Genomic DNA, 15794 nt, shown 5'->3' with positions numbered 1-15794 from the left:
TCTTAAGGCAAACTTTATTTTCTCGAGGCTGAGAAACCCAACCATGTCAGTAACCCAAGTCTCCACACTCAGGGGCTTCGAGTCCCTCCACATTAATAAAATCCCTCTCCGGGCTACTAGGGAGGCAAAGGCCAAGACGTCGGCCTCTTTTGCCCCCTGAACTCCCGGGTCTTCTGACACTCCAAAGATCGCTATCTCTGGACTCGGCACCACCCGTGTGTTAAGCACCTTGGACATTGCCCTCGTGAACCCTTGCCAGAACACTCTAAGCTCCGGGCATGCCCAAAACATGTGGACATGGTTTGCAGGGCTGCCCTTGCACCTCATACAACTGTCTTCTACCCCAAAAAACCTACTCATTCTCGCTGCCGTCGTGTGTGCCCGGTGGGCCACCTTAAATTGAATTAGACTGAGCCTGGCACATGATGAGGAGGAATTAACCCTGCCCAGGACCTCTGCCCACAGACCCGCTTCCAACTCTTCACCTAGCTCCTCCTCCCACTTGCCCTTGAGCTCTTAGATATGATTTTGAAGTCCCAAGCCCATTGGTACCTCTCTCAAAGCTGGCATTCTTAATGTATAAGTGAAATTAGTGAAAATTACCAAGTTATTTTGAGCAACACAGCCAAGGCCAATCCCATGTTTAACTGACAGTCACAGAAATAGGGGTCACTCCTGGGCAAAGGAACTGTAGCTGTTCCCTTTCCTTGTGCAGGGTCATGGAAGGTAACTTATAGGATCTTAAATGTTGCCATGAATGGAACTTTCAATTCAGTAATTGTGAAAATAAACTTTCAAGAACGTTTTTTATAAAGGATGATCCAATCTGATCCAAACACTGTTACTGTAGATCCAAGACATATAACGTGTGCTTCATAAACTATAAAATAGGATTGTCATAAAGTTGTCTTTTTGTTACCTATATTGACTTCATGTCATGCCCAATGTTGGTGATTGAATGTATTTTATACACCAGACTTTACAACTTCAAATGCCAATGATTTTTGCCAATCATGATGCTGAATCTTCAACATGGTTGTAATTACATCAAACTGTAAAGCACCGTGTGTCGTTCGATGTTACAATCCGCTTGCTCTTTCAGGTTGTACGTTATGCAACCCCATCTAATACACATTCTCAAGTGTTCCAGATTGCAGGAGAATTACAGACTTTGTGGATATTTTAAAAACGGTCGTCCTTCCTGTCATATGATATTAGGAAATATCTTGGATTTAGGTATGAGACGAATGCATCTTTACAATTTTCAACATAAAATGTTAGTCATTTGCTCTGTCATCCCATGTCACTGCAGAAGGTAGCTTGTGGTTATTTTGTACTTGCTATAGAATGTCTTTTCTTTATGTGTGGTTATCCTGTTATTTTCCATCATTTTAGTCCATGTCCCCCTCTGTTCCCTAGCCATGCTGGGTGGAAATGGGGGAGGTAATTGAGGGAGCAGAGTCTTTGAAATGCAGTTAGGCCAAATGGAATCAAAATAATAGAACTAAATAAGCCCAAAAATGCTTAAAACGAGAAAATAAACACGGTAAATAAAAATAAATCAGAAATTCAAACCAGTGAAGAAAAGAAATAAGATACAAAAAGACCAACAAACAAGATAAATAAGTTAACAATAAGAAAATCAAAACAGACCATAAAACAGAGGCCTGGATAGAAAGTAATTTGGATATAAAAAGATGAAATGTGAAAAACCAGTAAATCAGTACAACTTCATAGGCCACAATTCAAAAATAGGTGTCTGACTTTTGTGAGCTTTCAGTCATTGACTGGTTCAGAGATCCAAAGATGGAAGTGCATTTTGATTTTAAGCAAGCATGCATATACTTGGTAAAATGATTTTCAAGAGACCATCACATGGCCTTAATCCTTCAAACCTGTAACAGAGGAAGCATTAAATTAGTGATGGAGAGTTATAGAACATAGAACAGTACAGCACAGAACAGGCCCTTCGGCCCTCAATGTTGTGCCGAGCCATGATCACCCTACTCAAACCCACGTATCCACCCTATACCCGTAACCCAACAACCCCCTCTTAACCTTACTTTAATTAGGACACTACGGGCAATTTTAGTATGGCCAATCCACCTAACCCGCACATCTTTGGACTGTGGGAGGAAACCGGAGCACCCGGAGGAAACCCACGCACACAGGGGGAGGACGTGCAGACTCCACACAGACAGTGACCCAGCCGGGAATCGAACCTGGGACCCTGGAGCTGTGAAGCATTTATGCTAACCACCATGCTACCCTGCTGCCCCGTATGTATGTGATTGTATGTGATGGAGCCTAAATGAGAAAACAAATTCTTACATATGTGATCCTAAACCTCATTAACGTAATAATTATAATTATTTGAGGGGATTTAATAATAGGCCTTACATAACATAGTACCAGTCAGACTGGACTATTCCAAACACCCCAACTAACTGGTAGCCAATTTAACAAAATTCACAAACCTGCTTCCAAGTACCACAGATGAACTGATCTTGGCATCTCTTGTTTTATGTTGATTTTTCCACTAGGCTACTGTTATTTTCAACTCTATTATTTGTACTAAAGATGTGAATGTCATTAATGATTAATTTGCTTTTGTTACAGTTCAAGTATTACTTTTCTGTTTAAAAAGCTAACAATAGACAAAGTAATGGTGACTGAATGATCCACTGTGGCTCTCCAAAGCATGTGTTGTAGACTGAGAAGATACAGGTTCCCCCAAATAACAAGGTCCCCGTGGTATTGATGTCCCAAATGAAATGGCCAGTTTAAGAGTAACATAAGCTGTGGCATGGAAATACATTGACTATATGGAATGAGGAATGGTGTTTGTGGGAAAAACATATACAGAAGAAAATATTGGAGAAAATGAGGTATGGTTTAACAAGTATTTTTTCCAAAGAAGTATGTCACTTTTAAATCCTTGTTTTAATGCAAAACCTGATAGATTAAATTCCAATAGAATCATGGTGAACTTGCTCTGCTTTCTTCTTTATATGAGAGCATCAACAGAACAAGAAGATATCTGAGAACGAGTCAGGTTTATCAGCGAAAAGAGAAACTCAACTGAGGGAAAAGTGGGCACCTTCTAAGGAAGGAACTCTTCAAAATGGGCTTTCTGGGTAACCAAAGCAACCACAGGCAGAGAAACCAATCATACTCCTTTAAGGTAGGGCCAGTACCACTCCAATCTGTTCTTTCCATTCAATAGCTTGGATCGGAACTGCAAAAACTTCTGCCTCCTTTGGCATAGAGAACTGGCCGGGTTATGCATGGGACACTCCATGAAAAATAGGTTTGATGAGGCATTGGAAACTTTCTAATGGCTGTCCAGATTTAACCATTTAGGAAGATGGAACAGCTGAAAGGTTATTGGAACTGCACCTAAAATACAAGGCAGTAAACAAAGAGAATTGTTAAGTTATGATATCTGAAGTGAATTCTTCATCAGGGACTTGCTGTAAAACAGATAGGAAATCTACTGTCCTCTACACCTGACCATTGACTTCAGTAATTTCAGATCTTCTCTGTACCACCATGTTTACATCAGTGGGTTCTTGTGATATGGAGTGGATCTATTGATGGCCAAGGGAAGGGACAGTAGATTGGTGTTAGGGGTAGGTTAGAGAGACATTGTGCGGGATTGTCCGTTGCCTGACGCCTATATCGTAATTGGCAATCGGGCGGAGAATCCATTCCAACACCCAGGTACTCCCACCCATTATTCCTCCTTACAGAAGCCATCCTTACAGTAACCGTGCTCCCTATTCTGGTCATCTCCAAGTAATACTATTTAGCCCATACAAAAGATAATACTAAAAGGGAATTGTCTCAACATTAACCTAACCCTTTGTGGTAAACCACTGTTCCAGCCCATAAAACAACCATAACCCAGGAAGTGTCATACAGACTCGAAACGTTACGACTGTTTCTCTCTCCATAGATGCTGCCAGACCTGCTAAATGTTTCCAGCATTTTCTGTTTTTATTTCAGACTTTCAGTATCCGCAGTATTTAGCTTTTATTATTGACTATTATGTTCTGTTCGTTAAGCAGCTTCAAGTCCATAATGTCACATTCCCTTTAATGTTGTTTGTTTCCATTATACTAAAATCCAATGCTGCAATTTACCAGACGCCTTTTGAAACACCCAGGGCGGGATTCACCCAGCCCTGAGCCAGGCTGGAGAATCCCCGCCGACGGGCCACGCTGCCCCGATGCGGCAAGCAGAGCGGAGAATTGGCGCCATTGGCCTGGCACCGGTCAGGGGCCGCTTTCTGTGGCCGGCCCGCCGATACTCCGGCTCATTTGGTTTTGGCTGTAAGAAAAGAGCTGAGCCCGGCCGGCGCCATTCTAATTTGCTCTGGGCCGGCGGGGCATCGGAGTGGAAGGGTAGGGTGGCGGCCTGTGGGGGTGGAGGGGGGTCCGACCCCGGGGAGGGGGGGACCTCCGATGTGGCCTGGCCCGTGATTGGGGCCCACCGATCGGCGGGCTGGCCTCTGTGACTGGGGGCCTCCATTCCTATGCGCCGGCCCGTTTGTCCTGCACCATATTACTTTGGGGCCGGCGTGTTGAAGGAGGCCACTGCGCATGCGTGCATTAGCGCCACTGCGCATGTCCTAGTTGGCGCCGGCACAACTGCGCATGCGCGGATCCCGTGGCGCAGTTCGCACCGGAATCGGCAGCTGGAGCGACGTGAACCGCTCCAGTGCCGTGCTGACCCCCTGTAATGGCCAGAATTAGTCCTGGGAGCAGCCCGTTCACGCCGTCGTAAAACACGATGGCTTTTACGACGGCCTGGACACACTGCCGCGGGATTCGAGAATCCTGCCCCATGATCTCCAAAGAATTCCCTTTATATTAATCTGGTAGGATTTGCTCTTTAAAAAATTGTGCTGTCCTGAATTGTCTCATGTTTTTTCTCAGTTAGCTTTAAACTGACGTAAAGGTGTGAGAAGCTAATCCACTACGTATGTTATGCCAATTGTTAGTAGTTAGTTGATTCATTCCTTTCTTAACAAAGATGTTACATTATCTGGTCTCTAATCCTTTGGCACAACTTTCATATCCAAAAATGTTTTAAAGATTGCAATCAGGCTTCAATTCCTGTGTTACTGTTCAATTATTTCCTCTGACTTCCTTCAGCATTCTGTGATACAGGCCATCTCAGCCCAGTATCTTTTCCACTTGGGAGTTCAATCATTTGTAGTCATCTATAGTTAGCCTTTTTAATAGATCTCTTCTTGTATTCTGATATTCCTAATGCCAGTTTTCTGCAACAATGGAGACAAGGTACTCATCTAATATCTCTGCCATGGTTTCATCTTCCATTTATTCTTTTTTCATCTCCACCTGGCCGTATTCTTTGCTGTTACTTTATTTATGTTTCCAAAACCCTTCATAATTTTTTATTATACATGAGTCTTCCTTCACACCATCTTCCCTTTCCCCTCCTTGTCATGCCCCTCTATTTTATTTTATTTATTTTTAAAAATAAATTTAGAGTACCCAATTTTTTTTTCCAATTAAGGAACAATTTATAGCATGGCCAATCCACCTAACCTGCACATCTTTAGGTTGTGGTGGAAAACCCACGCAGACACGGAGAGAATGTGCAAACTCCACACGGACAGTGACCCAGGGCCGGGATTCGAACCGGGGTCCTCAGCGCCGTAGTCCCAGTGCTAACCATTGCGCCACCTTTCATTCCCCTCTATTTTATATACGTCGCTTGATTGTCTTACATCATTGCTCTACAATTGTCTTTTGCCTCTTCCAGTTTTATTTTAATTTGAACTTCTATACTTTTAGTCAAGGAACTCTGGCTATTACTAATTTGCTTCTCATGTGGGAATATTTACAATAAATATTTCCTCATGGAATATTTCCCATTGTTTGTTCACTGACTTATCTTCAATTTATCTGGATCCGTTCCATTTTTAATCTCTCTGGAAATGGCTTTATTTGACTGCTTCTTCTCCTTTTCAATTTTATACTAAATGTAATAACTATATCTTATTTTTTTTAATGTTCTCCTGCTCCTAGAGTATTTGTTCAACTTTCCTTCCCAGAACTCAATTCTGGAACTACTGGCAGAGAATTCTCCCCTCAGATAATTAAATATGTGGGTAGAGACCATAAGAGGGATTACGGTGCTGAGAGCCCAGGTTCGATCCCGGTGCCCGGGTCAGTCTGTGTGGAGTTTGCACATTCTCCCCATGTCTGCGTGGGTTTCACCCCCACACCACAAAGATGTGCAGGTTAGGTGGATTGGCAACGCTATATTGCAGCTTAATTGGGGGGGGAAAAAATTGGTTACTCTTAAATTTATTTTTTAAAAAGAGACCATAACAGGAATAAGCTTGATTGAAAAATGCACTTTCCATATTCTATACATTGGTTGAAATATTTAACAAACAGGTCAGTCAAGTTGCATCTTCATTTTGGGATACAGCTATCATTGTTTTGTATATACAAAAATCAGTTCTTACTTCTGTGCATACACATAATTAGAGTTATAACAGACCTTACTCAGAATGTCACCATGACTCCCAAGAACATCAACTAGATATACTGGGCAGGAGGAATGAGGGTTTCAGATAACTTTACTCCCACCCATTATTTTAATCACACAGAAAACATGTACAATATTTGTTACTGGTGTCAGCAGTGGAAATTTGTTGGGATTGGTTAGCTCAGTTGGTTAGAGTGTGGTGCCGAATGATGCTGGTTCAATGCCATGTTGTCTGTGGTAGTTCATGGGAGGCCTGCCTGCTTTACCCTATGCTTCATGTGAATGGAGAAAGTGCCTATGGTTCTTTACAGTGTAAATATTACTTCTTCATCCACTTAATGTTTGGGGTGCAATTTAAAAAGAGATATCACAAAAAGTCACCAAACCAATGAGCATTTCTATAATTTCTGATTAACAAAGGTAGGTCACAAAGGTAAGTCACAGAGCATATTTTAAAAAGGTCCAGTACTCTTAATTCCCTTCCTTTAGTATTTTGTTCTCCAATTCCTTTGTAAGAATGAGTTTCCTACAGGTAGACTGTTCCACAGGTACCAATCACGCACAGCTTTTTCTTCCATGTGACCAACATTCATGTGCAAGTTTTATTAGGGTTTCTGATGACAGAAAATCACAGTTGAGTCCAATTCTGTCCTCACCAAACATCTGCACAATGCAACATGATTTTATTTAGCAGAGATACACCAACAAAAAGAAAACTTTAAGCCAGAATTTGATTTTACTGGCCAAACTTTAATTGCTGTGAAAATTCCTTTTGCTCCCTATGCAAAACTTGTGCTTTGTTTTTGAAAAGTTCAGCCTTTTCATTGTCTTTAGATGTACCCTCTCCTAATTTGTACATTCGACTAGTGTTTGCACATGCCCAAATATGCCCTAGATCACATGCTTTAAGAGAATATTTGAGGGCCTTTGCCATATCCTTGCTCACTCCTGGTGCTCCCTGGATGTAGAGGGTACTTAGATTAAAACAGCTGGCTACAAAATTTCCATTGCAGGCCTTGGTGTAGTAATCTCTGGCTTTCACGGAATCCGGTTTATTATCGAATACTTGTCCATCATGAGCTAACAATCCAGCATTGTGGCAGGCATCAACGGACTTCTTACCATCTTTTCCACATGATTTAACAAAGCATTCATAGGCAATCTTCAGGTCTGGCTGTAATCCACCTGAGATAACAACATCAAATATTCAGATTTGTTCTGAGAATGTATTATTGTTTATTGCTAGATACAAATATATTGCTTGCTTACAAATATATTAACTTGTCAGAAAACACATTTGTTCAATCCGAAAAATAGAATAGATTCCATGTGAATTTTTTTGCCAAGTTCAGTTGGATTGTGAAAAACATACAACAGAATTGCCATATAGACTTTGTTTTTTTCTGAAGAATTATGATCAGAGTATTTTCAGCTTATAATACATTAGACAAGAGGTATGTTACTGGTGAAGACTGCAATTTTAAATTATTAACTATTCCGTGGCAGCATTTTGTCTTAAAAGTGCTTTTTATTTTTTGCAATGGCAGTACATCTTGTAGATGATACACACTGCTGCTACTGTGCGGTGATGGTGGAGGGAGTGAGTGTTTGTGGAAGTGATGCCAATCAAGCAGGCTGCTTTGTCCTGCATGGTGTCAAACTTCTTGAGCGTTGTTGGAGTTGCACTCATCTAGGCAAGTGGAGAGTATACCATTACACTCCTGTTGTGCCTTGTAGGTTTTGGACAGGCTTCTTTTTTAAAAAATAAATTTAGATTACCCAATTATTTTTTCCAATTAAGGGACAATTTAGCGTGGCCAATCCACCTACTCTGGACATTTTGGGTTGTGGGGGCGAAACCCAAGCAGACACAGGGAGAATGTGCAAACTCCACACGGACAGTGACCCAGAGCCGGGATCGAACCTGGGACCTCAGCGCCGTGAGGCGGTTGTGCTAACCACTAGGCCACTGTGCTGCCCTGATTTTGGACAGACTTTGGGGAGGCAGAAGGTCAGTTCTTTGCCGCAGGATTCCTAGCCTTTGACCTGCACTAGTAGCCACAGTATTGATATTGTTTGTCCAGTTGAGTTTGTGGTCAATGGTAACTTCAAGGATGTTAATTATGGTGGATTTATTGATGGTAATGTCAGTTGATTCCATGGGGAAATGGTTAGATTCTCTCTTCAATAATTTGCCTGCCACAACTGTTACTTGCCATTCATCAGCTCAAGCTTGTGTATTGTCCAGGTCATGTTACATTTAGACACTGACTGCTTCAGTATCTAAGAAATCGTGAATCGTGCTGAACACTGTAGTCATCTGCAAACATTCCCACCTCTGATCTTACGATGGAAGGAAGGTCATTGATGAAACAGCTGAAGATGGGTGGGCCTAGGACACAAACCTGAGGAATTCCTGCAGTGAAGTTCTGGAGCTGAAATAACTGACCTCCAGCAACCACACCCATCTTCCCTTGTGCTAGATATAACATCAACCACAGGAGAGTTTCCCCCGATTCCCATTGACTGCAAGGACAAGTCACTCTCACCTCGCCTCTGGAGTTTGGCTCTTCTGTCCATACTTTTGAACCAAGGTCAGCAGCTGAATGGTCCTGGCGGAAGCCAAACTGAGTGTCAGTGAGCAGGTTATTGCTAAGCAAATGCCGCTGGATTGCACTCGGCACGCGTGATGACCCCATCCATCACTTTACCAATGATGAGGTGGTGATTGGCTGGGTTGGATTTGTCCTGCTTTTTGTGTACAGGACATACCTGGGCAATTTTTCACATTGCTGGGTAGATGCCCGTATTGTACCTGTGCTGAAACAGCTTGGCTCGAGCACAACAAGTTCTGAACCACAAATCTTCAGTGCTATTGCTGGAATAATAACCAATGCTGTAGCTTTACAGGATTAGTGCAGTTTGAGGTCAAATATAAAGGATATATTTGTAGTTTTATATAACTGCCAATTTTCTTATTTTTATTCAAATTTTTGCATAATATCAACAACAGACATATTTTTTTTTTTACAAAGAACAGAACGAACAGCATACGCAGCGGAAGAGATAAACTAACGCCCATCATTCCCCCAAAACATCTGCCCCCGGGTTGCTGCTGCTGCTGGCCTGTTTCTATCGTTCTGCCAGGAAGTCCAGGAATGGCTGCCACCTCCTGAAAAACGCCTGCACTGATCCCCTTAGGGCAAATTTCACCTTCTCTAGCTTGAGAAACCTTGCCATGTCGTTGACCCAGGCCTCCACGCTTGGGGGCCTCGCGTCCTTCCACTGAAGAAGAATCCTCCGCCGGGCTACCAGGGACGCAAAGGCCAGAGCACCGGCCTCTTTCGCCTCCTGCACTCCCGGCTCCTCTGCAACCCCAAATACTGCGAGCCCCCAGCTCGGATTGACCCTGGATCCTACCACCCTCAACAACGTCCCTGCCAGGCCCTTCCAAAATTCTCCCAATGCTGGACATGCCCAGAACATATGGGCATGAATTGCTGGGCTCCCAAAGCACCTAATACACCTGTCCTCACTCCCAAAGAACCGGTTCATCCTTGTCCCGGTCATGTGAGCCCTGTGCAGCACCTTAAACTGTATGAGGCCAAGCCTCGCACAAGAAGAGGAGGAGTTCACCCTCCCCAGGGCGTCCACCCACATCCCCTCCTCAATCTCCTCACCCACCTCCTCCTCCCATTTACCGTTCAACTCCTCAACCGAGGCCTCGTCCATCTCCTGCATCACTTGGTACGCCGCCGAGATCCTCCCCTCCCCAACCCACACACCCAAGAGAACTGCCGATTTTCTAATGCAGCTGGCACTTCATTGTCTTTTATTTTAAAAAACTCCGCAATGTCGAACCATAGTAAGGCATTGATTTCTAATGATTGAAAATCAATACACACCATCAGCCCTTCTGTATCATTTAGAAACCTCATCAGCAGTGGCTTGTTAACAATGTTGATCCAAGCAAGCAATATAACCAAAATGAGATTGAACAAAAGGCAAGGAAAGACATACTGTACCTTTTCCAATCATATAGTAAGAACCAAGCTTGTAGCAGCTTTCTCCATGCTGGTTTTCCTCGCAATTATGTTTCAATACCTGAGCAGCTGCTTCATAATTTTTTTTAATTCCTTCCAAATAATCAGCAAGTCGTTGACAGCCTGGCAAGAATCAAATGTTAGATTTCATGAAATAAAGTATATCATGGGGATCATTTAATGTTAGTATAAAATATATAACCACACCGTATACTCTACTCTATACTCATCTCTGGCAATCAATCATTAACAGATTTACTTAAAACATTTGTAAAGAAAAAATAGTTTATTGATGTAACAATATACTGTGATAATCAAATGTAGGTTTATTTTGTTTATTGTAAAACTATGGAAGAATCAGAGCCAATTTTGAAAGCTAATGACCATGGTTAAATTTGAAGACTGGCCCTCATGTTGCATTATGCGTTTCAACACTTTGTTCCAGTGTGCTCCATGTGCCACTCTCCACAGTTAGATGTCTGGCATTTGCAGTCATCTGGGTTGTTAGGTAATATGGAAGCTCAACATTCCATTGTGTGAAGATTGGTTGCCAGTGGAAGCTGGTCTTCCTGCAGGTAACCAATTATATTTGCCATCGGCAACACTCAAATTTCTAATGGCTATTTAAAAACCCACTTCAGTGCCAGAGGCACAAGTTCTACCTGAACTACTTTATAACATCACCTTGAAAGACTGACACAATATTAATGCCAGTTTCAAAGGCAGAAACCTGTCACAGGAAAACAATGCACACAATTATGGTTTGTTTACTTCTACTGTTGCAATACAATGGACATAGGACCATAGGCCAATCAACCCCTTCAGTTGTTCCCTTCCACTGAATTAATCCAGACTGATCTGTACCTCAACAAAATTTACCTGCCGTTATTCCATATCACTCAGTATTTTTAACCAACAGATAAAATCTAGCAATCTCGGCCTTTGAAATTTCAATTGAGACATTATTCACAGCCTTTTGAGGGAGCAAGTTCCAGATTTCCACTAAAATGTTTGTGAAAAATTGATTGAAATCCTAAATGGCTCAGCTCAAATTTTGGCCTATAATTACACCCTCTTGTTCTGGATTCCCCCACCAGGGGATATATTTTCAATACCACTGAAGTGTAGTAAGACCAAAAGCAGGCACTTCATTACAGCATCAAAAATATTACATCATCTGATTTAAAACTGTGGAACAGCTGATCAGATAAATTTAAGCTAATTGCTACATTTCTTTGTATGTTAGCATATCTCCCTTTGTGATACTTGCAGATAGTTTGTGATTATAGCTGTAATTTTTCCAAAATTCCTCAGGCCAGAATTTTCTGCTCCCTCACATGCAGATTTTTAGGCTGTGAGGGCGTATGAAATTGCAGGGATGGGATTCTTTCTGGGTTCCCGCCTGCCCCACCCCGACCATGCAGTAATTTTACATTGGGCCAGGGAAGGCCTCAGACGGGAAACCCGCGCCATGGCCCCAAATAATGATTACTTAAGGGCGGTTTCTGCTAGACTCAATTTTTAGGCCTGGCGTGAAGATTGAATTTATGTGGGGAATGTGTTCTGTACTGACTCTTTGGATATGCAAAGCGAGACCCCGCCATCTAAAAAATTCAGGTCTTAGATTCAGGAACAGACCCACTAGATTGGAAATGGCTTAGACTACATTGCTTTTCAAGTGATTATGAGGAGGGAAAACAGTGAACTACTTGCTTTTTAGCCTAACATAGGTTGCAGGGAAAATGTTGGAGTCTATTATGTCGAAAGCCTTAATAATGCATTATATAATTAGAACAAATGAACATGGTTTTCCTAAAGGGAAATCCTGTTTCACAAATTTAATAAGTTTTTTGAGAATGTAACTAATAGGGTTGATAAAGTGGAACCTGTATTGTACCTGTAGTTATATTATACCTGGATATCTAAAAGGCATTTTTAGTAATAATATTAGTATTATTACTTGGATATCTAAAAAGGCATTTGATAAAGTGCCACAAAAAAGCTTACTAGGCAAGGTAAAATATTAGCACGGACAGAGGATTGGTTAACAGAAAGAAAACAAAAAGAGTGGGCATAAACTGGGCTTCTTCAAATTGGCAGGCAGTCAAATATTGGAGTGCTGCAATGATCAGAGCTGGAACACCAGAAATTTACAATCTATATTAATAAGACCATAAGACATAGGAGTGGAAGTAAGGCCATTCGGCCCATCGAGTCCACTCCGCCATTCAATCATGGCTGATGGGCATTTCAACTCCACCTCCCAGCATTCTCCCCATAATGACTTGGATGAAGAGACAGTGGGTAACTGTTTTTATATTTTCAATGTAAATTCCCATGTCCACATTCATGATGAAAATTGCTCATGTAAAATTTAACATACTGTAACTACAGCCTCCTGCTGTATTGTTCTTTGAATGGTATTTATATATAATTTTATTTTATAATTTATTCATTAACAGGATATGGGCATTGCTGTTAGGCCAGCATTTATTGTCCATCCCTAGTTGCCCTTTAGAAGGTGGTGTGAGCTACCTTCTTGACCCTCTGCAGTTCCTGCGGTGTAGATACACCCATGGTGCTGTGAGGGAGGGTGTTTCAAGATTTTGACCCAGCAACAGTGAAGGAACAGCGATATATCCAAGTTGGGGTGATGAGTGACTTGGAGAGGAACCTCCAGATGGTGGGGCTCCCAGGTATATGCTGCTATTGTCCTTCTAGGTGGTCGTGGTCTTCGGTTTGGAAGATGCTGTCTAATGAATCTTGGTGAGTTCCTGCAGTGCATCTTGTAGATGGTACACACGGCTGCCACTGTTTGTCGGTGGTGTAGGGATTGAATATTTGTGGAAGGGGGAAGCAATCAAGCATCTCCTTTGTCCTGGATGGTGTTAAGCTTCTGGAGTGTTGTTGGAGCTGCACTCATCCAGGCAAGGGGAGGGTATTCCATTACACTCCAGACTTGTGCCTTGTCGATGATGGACAGGCTCCTGGGAAGGGGGAGGCGGGGATCAGGAGGTAAATTACTCACCGTAGGTTTCCTAGCCTTTGACGAGCCCTGGTAGCCACTGTATTAATATGGCTAGCCCAGTTCAGTTTCTGATCAATGGTAACCTCCAGGATGTTGATTGTGGGGGATTCAGTGATCGTAATGCCATTGAATGTCGGATTTATTTATTGTCACGTGTACCGAGGTAGTGAAAAGTATTTTTCTGCGTGCAGCCAAACAGATCATTTGGTAATACATAATACACGGCAACACAAGGTTAGATCATCTCTTGTCGGAGATGTTCATTGCCTGGCACTTGTGTAGTGCGAATGTAACTTGCCACTTGTCAGTCCAAACTTGAATGTTGACCAGGTCTTGCTGCATTTGAACATGACTGCTTCATTATCTGAAGATTTGCAAATAGTGAACATTGTGCAGTTATCTGCGAACATTCCACTTCTAACCTTATGATGGAAGGGAGGTCATTGATGAAGCAGCTGAAGGAGGTTGGGCTTAGGACACTACCCTGAGGAACACCTGCAGTGATGTTGTGGAGCAGAGATGATTGACCTCCAATTACCCCTCTGTGCCAGGTTTGACTCCAACCAGTGGAGAGTTTTCCCCCTGATTCCCTGCTCTATAAAGTGTTCATAGGTATTGGACACAGACAAAAGTTTTAAAATAATCAATTGGCTTAATTTTTCATTTACCCAAGATCAGGCCTGACATGTAACAAATCTGCAAACATATTTTAACATTAAGGAAACATTTTTATTAAAATATTATTACACATTTTGAAATGTTAGCAATGTCAAATTCCATACTTTATGCTTTGTACCAAAAACTATAACCCAAAATCCGCATGTTTAAAACCAAAGATAGGGTAAAGAAATCATGACAAGAGGAAGAGGAGGTGATTTTAAAAAAAATACTGCCTGAAGAGTTGTGGAAACAGATGGCACAATTCCTCAAAAAATTTTTGAAGTGCTCTCGCTCGACGCAACGCAGCCAGAGAATCGCACCAAGAATCAGTAACAACCAGCAAGGAGAATTGGACAAATATTTGAAAAGGGCTATGGAGCAAGAAAGAGCTTCCACTGAATTGGCAGCAGGTACAAAGGGCTAAATGGCCACCTCCAGTGGCCATATTAAAACAAGTGCTGGAAATGCTTAGCAGGTCTGGCAACATATGTGGAGAGAGAAACAGAGTTTCTCAAAGTAGTTCACAATATTTTACTTTTACATAATCATGTTATCAAATAGATCGGACCTAACTTATCAGAAACACTTCAACCCACAGCTGTTCTGATTGAGGTTTTTTTCCCATAGAATCCATTCAGAGACTTTTCTAACTATGATCATTAAAACTAGCTCCAAGCAGAGTTCCCAGTCTCTGCAAGTTACTCTTTATATTCATAGTTCCACAGAATCTGTACAATGCACAAGGAGGCTATTGTGCCCATCGAGATGGCACCAACTATCCAAAAGAACATGCTGCCAGACCTACTCCCCCACCCTATTCCCATCACTCCGTGCATTGATCATGACCAATCCACCGAACCTGCACATCTTTGGACTGCGAGGAAACAGGAGCGCCCAGAGGAAACAGGAGCGCCCAGAGGAAACCCACGCAGATGTGGGGAGAAAGTGCAGACCCCGCACAGTCAACCAAAGCCGGAATTGAACCCGGGTCCCTGGCACTGTGAGGCAGCAGTGCTAACCACTGTGCCGCCTTTAAAAGCAAGCAGTTGATTTGTTGCATTACCTTCCGGATCTTTCTCTTTGTGACACTGGTAACTGTACTCGATTCCTAGATTGTCCAGAAACTCTCCTACTTCTGCTTCATTCAGAAAGTTGACAAGTCCAGCCATCATTCATTCACAGCCAGGAACTGAAGGCCAGCACCATGTTACCGTCCCCCAAATCCAAGGTCACAAAGCTCCAAACGCGTACGAAGGAAGTGCGACCGCCGCTTCGCTGTCCTTTCGCCTCACCGAGTCATCGCTGGCTGGCCGCACAGCCGCCGAACCTGCTACACCATTCACTTCCAGCGCATCACACCCTCTCCGTCCCACCTGTCACCGGCCGCCATCACCGCGCGTGACCCTCAGGCCAAGCCGGGGAGACAGCCAATAGTGGCGCCGTAATTCTGATTGACGTCCATGCTCACCAATAGTTGCGACGGGAAGGAGGGCAGCCTCAGCCGGTGGCGGCCGGGGGCTACAGCCAATGGGCTT

General features: G+C 42.7%; 2 protein-coding genes across 6 annotated transcripts in view; one reads left to right on the top strand and one right to left on the bottom strand.

Moving 5' to 3' along the window:
• Positions 1-393: 393 nt before the first annotated feature.
• On the bottom strand, positions 394-15656 carry LOC119964569 (cytochrome c oxidase assembly factor 7). Of its 4 annotated transcripts, none has more exons than XM_038794236.1 (4): positions 15323-15654; positions 10554-10694; positions 7651-7713; positions 394-1895 (listed from the first exon to the last, which is right to left on the bottom strand). In XM_038794236.1, the coding sequence occupies exons 1-4, from the start codon at positions 15429-15431 to the stop codon at positions 1882-1884; spliced, it is 327 nt and encodes a 108-aa protein (XP_038650164.1). In that variant the 5' UTR covers positions 15432-15654; the 3' UTR covers positions 394-1881. The 4 variants fall into 4 exon arrangements, with proteins under 4 accessions (XP_038650164.1, XP_038650162.1, XP_038650163.1 ...); XM_038794234.1 differs by lacking the exon at positions 394-1895 and adding an exon at positions 2925-3399 and having other exon boundaries at positions 15323-15656; XM_038794235.1 differs by lacking the exon at positions 394-1895 and adding an exon at positions 6906-7142 and having other exon boundaries at positions 15323-15656.
• The window catches only part of zyg11 (zyg-11 homolog (C. elegans)), a 75637-nt gene continuing 62951 nt past the window's right edge, over positions 3109-15794 (top strand). For both annotated transcript variants that reach the window (XM_038794223.1, XM_038794222.1), the window contains exon 1: positions 3109-3184. In XM_038794223.1, the coding sequence (XP_038650151.1) occupies positions 3125-3184 (60 nt within the window). In that variant the 5' untranslated portion in view covers positions 3109-3124. The remainder of the gene's footprint in view (positions 3185-15794) is intronic.

This window comes from Scyliorhinus canicula, chromosome 4 (assembly GCF_902713615.1).
Source record: "Scyliorhinus canicula chromosome 4, sScyCan1.1, whole genome shotgun sequence".
In the NCBI taxonomy this organism is placed as follows: domain Eukaryota; kingdom Metazoa; phylum Chordata; class Chondrichthyes; order Carcharhiniformes; family Scyliorhinidae; genus Scyliorhinus; species Scyliorhinus canicula.
Note: the sequence above shows the minus strand (reverse complement) of the source record. Positions and strands in the feature narration are given on the sequence as shown.